The 12738-nt window shown below is 43.5% G+C and overlaps 2 protein-coding genes across 3 annotated transcripts in view; both read right to left on the bottom strand.

The window, feature by feature from the left end:
• The window catches only part of CCDC50 (coiled-coil domain containing 50), a 149231-nt gene that overhangs the window by 58782 nt on the left and 77711 nt on the right, over positions 1-12738 (bottom strand). The gene's annotated exons all lie outside the window — the stretch shown is intronic.
• OSTN (osteocrin) overlaps positions 2196-12738 on the bottom strand; it is a 44115-nt gene continuing 33572 nt past the window's right edge. For both annotated transcript variants that reach the window (XM_079315066.1, XM_079315067.1), the window contains exons 2-5: positions 10311-10409; positions 7347-7564; positions 3558-3654; positions 2196-3444 (exon numbers count right to left, since the gene is read on the bottom strand). In XM_079315066.1, coding sequence (XP_079171192.1) covers positions 3570-3654; positions 7347-7564; positions 10311-10409 — 402 coding nt within the window. In that variant the 3' untranslated portion in view covers positions 2196-3444; positions 3558-3569. The remainder of the gene's footprint in view (positions 3445-3557; positions 3655-7346; positions 7565-10310; positions 10410-12738) is intronic.

Here is a 12738-nt window from a genome sequence, read left to right as displayed (position 1 = left end):
ATTCCCCATTTTCTGTTGCTTTTGTGTTAGTGAAAAGGCATGTGGGAGCACACTTTCACATACCCTTACATTGGCACCAAATCCAGGAAAAAATTATACCCTATGGACAAGAACATTCTCTCTCTTTCTTTAAAAGTTTGGTGCTCCAGCTGGAGGTAAGGTATGTTCCGAGAGTTGCCCTGAGTGCCCCAAGCTGGTGTTGAGCTCAGATGATTTCAGCTTGCAGGAAATCCCAGCACAAGGAAAGGCCAGAGCAGCAGGCTCCATCTGTCACCTGTTTGCTGCAGCCATGCCTTCCTGACCCAGTGTGACAGCTCATCAGCAAGTCAGGAAAACGAGAACTGCATCTATGGATATTTAACAGCTTGCTCTGACCCTAGTCAGGAATTCCCTGGGGTGCAATGCATCATGCTGCTTAGTAGTGATTTTCTGCTACATCCTATCAGTGCAGTTATTTAAGAGCTTGTGGTACCCAAACTACTCCCTATTTCCTGACAGGCACTCTGCTGCTGTATTAGCTGCTTGTGCTGCAGAGATCAGCATGTATTGAATTCTATTTATTAACTAATTAGAAGCAGAGATGGTGCTGTTCCTCCCAAACTTACCCTCTACATGGCACTGTGGGGGTCCTGTCCTTTCTCCTGAGCACACAGAACAGAAACCCTTCTCCTCCACAGAGTGGCTGCTCACACCGTACCCATGCTTGGGCAGCCACTCTTGCTGAAGTTAATGACACACAGGCAATAATTAAAGGGATTTCCCTGAGACACTCTAGTAGATCATGTGGATTTATTAGAAGAAAATCCTCACAGACATCTGAATGGATTTGCAAATCCAGGCAGCACAGGGCAAGTCTAGTGTGCAACGGATGTTGCAGTTTATCCTCATTTCACGTTTGCTGATCTCAATACTGTGCTCCATGGCTGGAGCCATCCAACATTGTCCACAAAAACAAATGGTGGTATTTGGCCTTTCAGACATCACCATATTTGAAACAGCACTTGTCAATTTACAGATTTTAAAGAGTGATTTTTGAGCCACAGGAAGTTTCAGTGTGTTCAACAATGGATGAGGCAACAGAAAGACAGACTGTTGATTTCTCCCAGGTAATCCACACAGTGGGGTGGGAGCAGGACTGAAGTTTCCCAGTTCTACCAACACCACCAGAGACCCCTCTGTCCTGCTTTGCTTTCACATTTCCCTTCTGATGAAGGCCATTTCTGCACACAACTTTAAAACCCTGCTGGTTTTGGAAGCCTTGGCCAATACCTGCCAATTATTCAATACTTCTCTGATCTAGCAGTGTCCATTCAGAGCTGCTGTGTTTGCACTAGATTCCTCTGGTCTCAGTCTCTGAAAACATGCACTGACTCTGTCCCTGGTTCTTTTGACTGGCAGCTGTTTGGGTGGTCAGGTCACCACTTCCATAATCTGCCCCATACATATGGTTGCCCTGCAAGCAGATTATCTGCAGCCTGTCTGGATGAGCTCAGTGCAAGATAAATATTCCCTAAACCCCAGGACAGGCTCAGGATGGATGGTGGCAATGCATTTGCAGGCTTGCTTCTATCATGGACTGAAACTCTCGAGTCAGTCAGCCTAAAAGCACCCACTGAGTTCAGTCCTCAGACCCTTCACCTGGAAGCTTAAAGGAAGAAAGTTAGCAGTGTGTCCAGGAGAAAAGCAGGAAGAAAAACCCAAGATCATCACATATGGACTTACAGGACTTATTTTTATCTCTGCCTTTCAAGAGCTTGGTCTGGAGAGCACCTGCAGTGCTTCACCTCACACACAAGCATTGACAGCTCACCCACCAAAGGGAGAATGGTCTCCTCACTCAGCTGCAGTGCTCTGGCAGATGGCAAAGATAGGGACACCTCTGGCTATGAGTCACTGGTTGTGCTGCTGCTCTCAGCAGCATCAGCCTATATTAGAAATACCAATAAAAGTGAAGTTTCTTGCAAATTTTCTATGCCTGGGCCAGTCTTGGTCTCTGGGCAGGTCTGTAGGCAAGGAGGAAAATGGGAAAGGCCCCTGTTATGTCAGAGCACCTGAATTAGATGTTGCCTGCCCTTCTGAGGGGAGCCTCATCTCCCACCATGGCTGAACCAGGGCAATTGTCCCAAACTCCCAACCCTCACTCACAATACCTTTTAAGTGTAATTGATTATTTCTCAAGTACTTTTTTTCCTATCTTTCTTTCTTTTTTTTAGCTGGCTCTTTTTCCCCCCATTTTGCTAGCTGATGGCCAGGTGCTTTGTGCCTCATACAAGATCAGGAAATTAACACTTAATTCCCATCTCCAGCATTACTTCCTGCCTAACACAGGGTGTTTGGCAAGAGTAACTTTTTTTTCCTTTAATCCTTCATAATCCCTTTCTCAATGGATCTTCTTTTGCGATGCTAAAGATGATTTATTTCCAAGAAAGCAATCTGAGGAATTTAGCAGACATGGACCAAAGTCCAAGAAGGAGAGAGAATGTGAGGTTTAGAAAACATCAGTTATGAATCTGAGCATTGAGATGTCAGCAGACTGCTCTTCTCAGCCATACTTTATAATCTGGAAAGAAGTGGAAAGGATGAAAGAGGATTTAAGATAACCTGTTTTACTCTGAAATGAAGTGGGGAGAACATGTTTACATTTTGCAAGAGTGAGAAATACTTGGACTTTTAGAGTTGGATTCTGACCATGCCCTGTGCACACATCAAGAGGTTAAAATCAGGCATATGGTGCAGATAGCCTTGCAAGTGGATGACTTCATATTTGGACACTATCCTGTGTTATGCATAGGGAGGACTGAAATGTATTCATCAGCTAAAAGTCTCACCACACTTTGGGATGTGCTATATGATGAAAACATGTCTAAATATGGTGCAGAGATGAGACTACTCAAAACATCAGGATGAATACTTAGGTCTTATCACTGTTCTTATTCAGACTAGCTCCCAGTGAAGGCAGAAAAATCTCCCAAACAGCAGCTCAAATGCATTCTAGCTTTGTCCCATAACTGTTATGTCCTCCCTTCATCTACCAAACAGCTCCCCTCCAGAAAGAAATGTGCAAAGCAAACTCTCTGCTTTTCATGGACTGCTGTTGGCATCCCTGGAAGTTTTATTTTCGATCCAAAAAATCTCAGCCCTACCGAGGACAATAAAATACAGCAAGTTTAACAGATAAATGCCATGCAATAAAAATATATATATATTCTCTGTTCTCCTCTACCAGTGACACTGTGCACAGCTGTGAGAGCATTCTGACCTGATGAACTGAACATGTTATTATTTGTAAATGCAATGTTTGTAAAATGCAACTTGAAACAGATTTTGCAGGAGGTCAATTCCTTGTGTGCAGTATCATTAGGCAAAGACAAGACATGCTGTGAGGCATCTTCCATATTTCTGTAATGTTTCCAATACAGCATCACTCATTCAGAATAGAAGCATCTGTAGGCTGCTAAAACAAAAACAAACAAAGACAAATACAAAAACAAAAAAAAAAACCATTATATTTTCCAATATCAGAAATGCCTGCCCACACCTGGAATATTTTGGCTTACCTGCAGGAACTGCTAACCCCTGGTGTTGCCAAGGTGGCTCACTCCAATCCGGTCCAGAGGAACTCCAAACCTTCTCTTTGGCAACTCAAGCACTTTCCTGCACAGGGAAAACAGCAGAGAGAGAGGGAAACAAATGGGGAAAGACATCTACAAATAATCACATTTGATTCCTCCATTCATCCCACTAAAACCTTATTGTTCAGATAGAAGAGTGTGCAGGAACAGTCTAAGATGTGAGTGTTTAAAAATAAGATGCTGCACTTGTCTTACAAAAACCTGCAGTTAAAATTGTTTTGCAGACTGGCTGAGCTTGATCCACTATCCCTATTTTTATTTGGCAGCAAACTAACTTCACAGGTTAACTGCTATTCATAAAAGAAAGGTGATACACTGCATTTATAAAGGGGAATTGTTTCCTGCACAGTGTCACATATGGCAGGTGACCCATTACCTGGGTCTTTGACAGCTCCAGGGCCAGCTGGGGCTCAGATAAGCAGGGAGGTAGAAAGTATTGCACAGTAATAGAGAGGATGAGTCAGAGATGCTCTAACAGGGTTTTTCCACAGGTTCTCTGCCAATGTAGTGCTCATCAAAATTGTATAGAGCAGTCCTTTGATGAGATTGAAAATGGGAAGATTTTGGGGTTGGTTTTTCTTCCTATATATGGTAAATTTCCTGACAATTTGATTAATGAGGGCATGAGGAATGTGTGAAAGAATTTCTAGACAGCAACATTTTTTGTAGTTTTTATACAAGACAATAAGTTTTCCCATCTTAATTCAGCACTTTTGAAGCATTTTTTCCCACCAGCAGAAGTTTTATTTTAATTACTTGTGGAAATGGCAAAAATTCCTGCAGCTGAGAATAACCTCAACTTTGCCCTCAGAAATACTTGCCAGTGAAATGCAAGTCCAAGAGGAGCCCTGGAAAATTAATTCTTTATTGGTCCTTGTTGAGGAGCATAAATAAAAATAATTTTTGTTCTGTAAGTTGGCAACTGCAAAGTAACAAGCAGGAGAGAATGTTGTGGTGCACTCAAGTCTAACTTGTACCCAGCGTATCCAGCGCTGCTGCACCCAGCCCAAGGCCAAGGGGAGGAAAGCCAGGATGCTCAGCCTGCTACCTGAAGGGAAGCACTGCTTTCCCCGCAGCTGGGGAGGCACAGGAGGGACACTTGGGCTGCCAGAGCCATCCTGAGCCTGCCGGGAGAAAAGGGGAATTAACTCCCCGGACTGGAACTCGATGGCAAAGGTGGAGACGTGCCTGTTCCTGCCCCAGGAGCTTTATGTACCCCTGCCGTGCCCTGTGTTACTTAGAGAAGGGATGGTGAGCTGTGCCAGTGCTGTGCCCTATGCTATTCAGAGAAGGGATTTGGAGCAGTGCCTATTTCTTCCCCATAAGCTGTACCACTGCCTTGCCCTGTATTCAGAGAAGGGATGTGGAGCAGTGCCTGTTCCTGCCCCAGGATCTGTAGCATTGCCGTGCCCTGCGTTATCCAGGGATGCTGAGCTGCCAGTGCCGTGCCCTGTGTTATTCAGGGATGCTGAGCTGCCAGTGCCGTGCCCTGCGTTATTCAGGGATGCTGAGCGGTGCCTGTTCCTGCCCCAGGAGCAGTGTCCCTGCCGTGCCCCGTGTTTCCAGAGAAGGGAGGCAGAGCAGTGCCACTGCCGTGCCCTGTGTTATTCAGGGATGCCGAGCTGTCCCTGCCGTGTCCCGTGTTTCCAGAGGAGGATGCAGAGCAGTGCCAGTGCCGTGCCCCGTGTTATTCAGGGATGCAGAGCTGTCCCTGCCGTGTCCCGTGTTTCCAGAGGAAGATGCAGAGCTGTCCCTGCCGTGTCCCGTGTTTCCAGAGGAGGATGCAGAGCTGTCCCTGCCGTGTCCCGTGTTTCCAGAGGAGGATGCAGAGCTGTCCAGCAGCGCAGTTGCGGTCCCCTCTTGCGGCCGCCCGGCGCACGGCAGCCCCGCCACCCTCCGCTCCGCCGTGTCCCCGTGCTGTCCCGTGCGAGGGACAAAGTGCCTTTTTCTGTTAAAAACAATAGTTCAAAGTGCTGCCTCCCTGCACGCTTTTCAAGGCATTACAAACCGATGTTGATGCCAGACCACCATCTGGGCTCTGCTGTAATCGGTGGGTGTCAGAACAAGCTGTTAAAGTGGACTAATATTTAATCCGCTCTTTTCCTAAAGTTTCTGCTTTCTGCTAGGCATTGTACACACCGCATTGATTCGGGGGGCTCAATCTGTTTATCAGCTTTCACAAATAAATTTCCTGGTCTCTAAAGGTGGCCAGCTCAGCTCGTAGAGGAATGAGCTGATATTCCCTGAGCGACTGTGACAGGATCCTCGGTTTTACTCCTCTAAGTGCAGCAGCCTCTGCCTGTTTCTATCTAAAGGCACTTTCCCATCAAAAGCCTTTTATTGCTCTTTCATAGCATCCATCTGATCTGCAGTCCATGCTGCTGGTGGTATCAGACTATCACTGCAGTGATCAATGCAGCTCAGGTGGTTCTAATAAATGGCTCAACCCCAAACTTAAAAGCTAAACACCTCCCCCAAAGTGATAATCCCAACTCAAAACTGCAAACTGTGCTGATGCTGCTGTGAAAGGGGGACTTTGTGCAGCGTGTCACTCATTTGCATGAGCTCGTTCAGAGACAAGCTGTTCTTCAAACCACAATTTCCCTTTTTGTTTTTTGTTTGTTTTTGTTTGCTTCTTTGTTTAGTTTTTCCCTAGTACTGCACATAGAATGAAAGATTTCTATCCAAAAAACACAGAAAAAATTGGGAATACCATATACCTTTGGAAAAAAGCATATCTTCAAAAATTACCTTTTTTCATCTTGCCTGGAAAGGGAAAATATGCTAAAAAGCAAATGATAAGTGAGCTGATTTTGATATCTTGAAGAGGTGGACAGAGCAGAATAATTCTATGTAAGGTTTTAAGAATTTTGTATTTTATCTCTTTTGGCTGCAGCCAAACAGCCCTAGTGGCAGACTGGGTGGATAAATGGAAAAAACAAGAAAACATTGCAAAACTTAGTTTGAAAAAAGTACTTGTAATATTGACTGGCTCTCGTGAATACTTTCCATTTCCAGATTAAGCTTTAAGCATGTTATTAAATACTTTGTGGCATTAGGGATGCCATCCAAGAGAAGACAGTTAGCAGATGAACAGAACAAGACAGGGAAGCTGTCTCAGATGCAGGAACAGCCCCTGAAGTTGTGCCCCAAACTCGCTGTCTCTCCCCAGCCACACTGAGCACCATTCATTGCTTAGCCCTGGTTTTTGTTTTTGTTTTTCAAACACACATTTATCCAAAGCTGATGGAGGTCTTGAAGCTCATTCTACTGTCTGCCTGCCCATTTTCATGATGTGTCCTTCATCTTTCTGTTCAAAACATCCACTCCACTAGACCTTCTTTCCATCCCAGTCTCAGGAGCACCCAGCCCTGCCCCTCTGCTTGTGAACCTCAAGCACATTTTTTGCTTTAAATAAGCTCATGATCAAAAACATAGTTTTAAACTGAATGTTAGTTCACACCAGTGGAAAAAAATACACTGGAAAATCACATATACTGGAATGTTGCCTGGTAGCTTTGCAGCACTGTAGGAATAAATGAACTAGTGCACATATTATTATCACAGCACAGTGTTTGAATGGTTTCTGATCAGAGGCACCTCATAACTGACCAGCAAACCTGCTGGGGGCTAAAGCTAACCCATTAGTGTCCACAACACCTAGTAACAGCCTTCCTCCAACTTTATCACTGGCAGGAGCATTTAAGAGTTTACCTCTGTTTGCCTTTAGAATCCACAGAGGATGAAGAAATTCTGTCAATTGGGGAGCCAAATCCTGGGAAGCTTCTTTTTTTCTTGGTCTCAGTCACCTCGTTCTCCAGAGACACCAAGTCATCAAGAAGGAGCAGTTTGGCTGCCAGGTTGGTGGATGACTTCTCTTCACTGGCAATGGGATGGTCTCCCACCCCCAGAGCAGCAGAAGGCTCCAGAGGCTGCAGAAAAAAACAGCAAAATTTCAGCAGGCTGCTCAAGTCCCATAAAAAAAAAAATTAAAAAAATTCAACCAGTGTCATAGGAACAGTCCTATAAATACAGAACTAGCAGGACACTGAAATTGGGACAATGTTTTAAAACAAAGTTTCTTCTCTGAAATGTGGCCTCTTTCCACCAACAGGATTTTGCTGTCAAAGTCTGGAATTTTTTGTTTTATAGAACTGAACTTGCTTTCATTATTATTGCAAGGAATATTAAAATTTGTTGCTTCACAAAGCCTATTTCTGCAGATCATCCCACTATCCCTATCTCAGAACTGTGATTAGTATCACTTAAAGCATGAGCTGAGCAATTTAATCCTTCTGGAAAATGCAATCATCATTGCCAGACTCCAATACCCATTCTGATAGTTTCAGGAAACTGATTTTTGTTTCTTAAATGAATGCTAATAAGTGGTAACAAAAACTTCTATAGAAGTTTCCATCCATATCTGACACCATAATTAATTGTTATGCAAAAATATCCCCAAAAAAACTTGCTCAGCCCTAACATTCAAAGAAATTATTCAATAACACTACATGGGGAGGAGGAAAGGAGAGAACACACTTTTGAACTGATGCAGCAGTTTGAACCTTAATTACAACATCAGACTTAACACCATTTCAAAATCAAACTTTGCAATAAGAATAGCTGAGAATTCTGGGGTCTAACAAGAAAGAATGAAATGAATTAAAGTGAAATAATTACCTTGCATGTAACAGAAAAATACAGGGCAGCAGTTAGTCTACAAAAGCAAACCCAAATCATTGTCTCTTTGAATGCAATGCACCTTCTTGTTCACTTGAACTTCAGAGAATCAGAAACATTACGACTTATACCAACAAGTTTTGTTCTGTTTTCAGGAGCACACCCCTATGGCTGTTGTGCACACATGCTGGGTTAGTACATGTGAAGGGAGGCAGCACATGGGTGATGCAAAATCCTGGTCTACTCCAGCTGTGGTGGGATGTTCCCCACTGCTGATGGGGGGCTGACAGTGATATGAAGTGTATAAAACTGTGAATTTTATATGAGGAGGAGCACATGACCACAATGATCACACCAGTGGTGTAGCACTATTGAAACCTTTATAAAGGATCTCACATTGTCCCCTGACTCTGCTTTTTGTGAGCCTCAAGTGCACAGAGCTGTCCTTTCTGCTCTCCTTTAGCACTATAAAACTTTCATAGAGGTTTGCAATGAGTGATGCCTTTAAAAAAGACTGAACTCTTCCTTCTGGTTCGTGGGGATAAATATCTACAGTAACAATTCAAACCAGAAGGGCAAAAAGAGCCTCTGCTCTTGAATACCTTGCAACTCCACTTACTTTGTCTTCAAAAGATATAATGGAATTGTAAGAAATCAAGTGAAAGCTAAAATGATAGTCAGAAGTAGAAAACAGTTTTCTTCTGGTGAGCCACTGAATAAAGTACAATTTCACAGATAAGCTGAGATGAGAGTGGGTGTAGGTGGTATAGTGGAGGGTTTGCAAACTTAGGAACAGCAGTGAAATGAATAAAAATTTGTAATTTTTTCCTAAAGGAAAAGAGCTTCCCAGTCCACCCAGTGAAGTCACCAGATGGTGGATTTAAAATACATATAAGGAGTTACTGTTTAAATACTGAACACAAATGAAGGGGAATGTGTTGCCAAAGAATGTTGTGGATACTGAGATTTTAAACTGCTTCAGAGACAAATTCTGGCCCATCAGCAGCTAAAACATGGTCCAGTGGAGGTCTCTAGATCTAGAAGTCTGCAAAGATGTTCTGCTCTTACATTCTTTTCACAAAAATCTATCACTGATGGAGGCAGGTTACCAGGAGTCTGTGACACCAGAACAGCAGCTGCTGCAGAACTTTTGGAGAATCAGGTCATGCTTATGTGAAGACAGAGAGCAAGGCAGAAGGATCCATCAGTATTCTTCAGTAACTATCTAATGTTTAAATTATCTTAAAACCTATGTCAAAACCCTGGAGGCAAACAGTGCTACTTTGAGTAAACTTTTAGATACTAGATTTTTTTAAAGTCATGAAACCATTACATAAATACCTCTTCTGCCAAATCTGCCTTATGTCAAGATGACATAAAAATAGGGAATGCAGTAGAAGTATTTTCAGGTGCAACCCCTACATATCATCCTGGGTGTAATATGAGACAACTCATCCATTTCATCTGCTGCTTTCCTTTCCAAGCTCAGGCAACTGATTTTGCTCCTTCCGCCTTCTGGTCTAGTCCATCTCCTTTAATTTGTAATTTTTGTGAGGGTGATCTTCTCCTAGGGATCTTATGACTTCTGAAAGCTGCAGCTTTCTCATGCTATTATTTAATAAGAATTAAACTTTTGCTTCAGTGTTAGAGAAGTTTGCTTTCCCCCCTGCCATCAGCTCCTTCCCCTCTTGAGGAAGTTCTCTTTTCACTGGACAATGTTTGGTCCAGGAAACACGGGAAATCCCCAGGTGTTTTGGGAGAGGCTGTGAGAATTTGGGTGAGGCCTCACTCAGTCTGTCCCCCCAGAGCCATGCAATTTGCATCTCTCTCTTCTTGAGGCTCCTCCTCAGCCCTCACAGAGTCAATTCTGACCCTTCACCTTCCAGCAGTGTTTACCAGCGTCTTCTTCACTGGATACCCCAGTGTCTTCCTCACTCTGTGGCTAAAAACACCCAAGGATGTGCAGTTATGTGACAACCACCAGGAGCCTTCACCTACCTCTGGAGCTGCCTCTGCCAGGAGCACAGAGCTGGAGTTCCACCACAGCAGGGCAATCACCAGGGCCAGATGCACCACCACGAGCTGGAACTGCAGCATCTGCAAAGGAGAACAAGCTGTAACTGACTCCACGGCTGCAGCCCCTGAGGAATCCTGCTCCTCGGGTCTTACAGGAGTAAAAACAAAGGGAGACTCTCCCCATGGCTGTTAATAAGGTTTATCTGTCAGAGTCACAGCATTTAACCAGATCAGGCCAGCTGAATGCATCACCCTTGCATGCAGAAACAGCTCCCTCCTCTGCTCCTTCCTCTACAGCCCTGCCAATCTCTTGATTCCTGTCTGCACAGTGGTGCAATTCTTGCAGCAGCAGCAGTGAGGAGTGCAAACTTGCCTTCAAACCAGATGAACTGAATGCTCACTTGTAAGCAGGGAGACTTTGGCTTATTGCCTTGGCTGACCCTGACCTGTCCACGTGCTGGAGAGGTGCTTAAAGCTGTGACAGAATCATACACCACTCCAGGAGTATTTTGAAGGCAAGGCTGCATTTTGCTAACTCTCAGCATGATCTAGTTGGAGCCACAACTTCCAATGGCATCCTGCAATTAAATCATTCACAATAAGATTGCAAAGGAATGTGTGTTGTAACTGGTGGTGGTCTGAGCAAGTGTCACAGCTGCAAAACCAAGCCTTTAAATAGTGCAGGGAGTTTTGGGAGGCTCAGAATGGAGAAGGTGCTTGGTTACCTCTAAACATGGGTTTAGCCTACATTGTTTAGGCCCTGTTTGGATCTAGATGTTCAAACCCGATGTGCCCTCAATTCCCCAGGTGAGAAAGTTTCAGATGATGTTAGGAAGAGCTGGGCTGGGGCCTTTTGCCAAAGGCATCTGCTAATTTGCTGATTTCTCTGTCTCCAGGTTCTGCCCCAGAGTATAACTCAATTCTGATTCTGCCATTCTTTGCTGACTCTCCACTTGGCAAAGGCAGAAACACTAAGATTGTATGAATATATATACACATAAATAATAATTATTATTACTATTGTCCATAAGGGATAAGTAGTTAGGAAGAAAGCTGCCGGTGCAGGGGTGAGGCAGAGAATTCACTGGAATCAAAGGACAAAGTCAAAGCACTAAGCCAGGTGGTACCACTGTCTCTCAGTTTGACAGCAACAGCCATTGCCTGATATAAACACAGGAGTCTGTCTGGGTGTTTTCAAAGCTATAACCCTCTAGAATGTGTATTTTTGTATGTGGGTGTGCATTGAAATTTGAAGTAGCAGTCCACTACCTTCACAGGTAACCACATCCTGATTATTTGGATACAGAGATGTAAAAATAAATGGCAAGGTTAAAAACATATGCTTATTATGGTTTAAGATCTGTGCTGGTATTCATTCAACCCAAAGACTAAAGAGCTAAAATTAGCAACTGGTACACTAATGAAAATAAACAGCAAGGCACCTGCAACACTAAAGACATTTGATTAACAGAACTTGATGCCAGTGAAATTAGAAGCAGGGGAAATTGTAAGGGCTTAAACTTGGCTCCACTTCCCAAAGAAATAAGCAGCTGAAGAGGTGGTGTCACTGACTGAAAAAGGAGCAAAACTCAAGTCCAGCAAGACCCTGTTGTACTGATTTTCATGCAGCAAAGGGACCAAGGCAGGAGGAAAAGGCAGGGTTATTGTAGTGGAACAGTTCAGCTTTAGAAAAGCAATTGCAAAACTAATGATGCAGTGAGGACTATGCAAATACAATTAAAATCACACTTTCTTCTGCCAGGCTGGGACTTAGTTTTACCACCTTCAGCCATGTCACAGGACCTTAGTTATTAAAAGTTATTGGTATTTTATCTTGAGCTCACTTGTTGCAACCGGCCAAGAAGAGCCCTCTGGCCTAAAAGGGGTTTTCCCAGTCATGCACTGGCTATTGCTGCAGCCCATCCATATTTTACCTTGACACATTCCAAGAGAGGCTTTAAGAGAGGCTGGACAGTATCTGTTACTGAAGGAGAATAAGCAAAGCTCTGACAAACTTTTCAAGATGAACCCTTACTATACATATTGAAATTCCATCCTTCCAGAAAATTCTTCACCACGAAGTTCACAGGGCTAGGTCAAAGGATTGGTGTATAATTCCATGTCTGCAGTATCTCAGTCTTGTGTTATCTGACATAAAATATAGTTTTCCCTTCTCTAAATGTAATTGCAAGTCTGAAATTCAGACATATTTATATGTCTAAGTGATACTTTTGCTTGAAATGTGTCAAAACTAAAGTTCCTCATATAATTAGGTGTCTTTATTGCAGGTCCAATTAAAATAAAATTAATGATAAAAGAAAGAACAGCATTCTGCCTTATCAAAGCAGGATAAACATACAAAACTTTTACTCAGGAACCTGTGCAGAGCCTTTTTCCAAGGAAAGATCAC

This window comes from Erithacus rubecula, assembly GCF_903797595.1.
Source record: "Erithacus rubecula genome assembly, chromosome: 11".
In the NCBI taxonomy this organism is placed as follows: domain Eukaryota; kingdom Metazoa; phylum Chordata; class Aves; order Passeriformes; family Muscicapidae; genus Erithacus; species Erithacus rubecula.
This window is presented reverse-complemented; position numbering and strand designations above follow the sequence as displayed.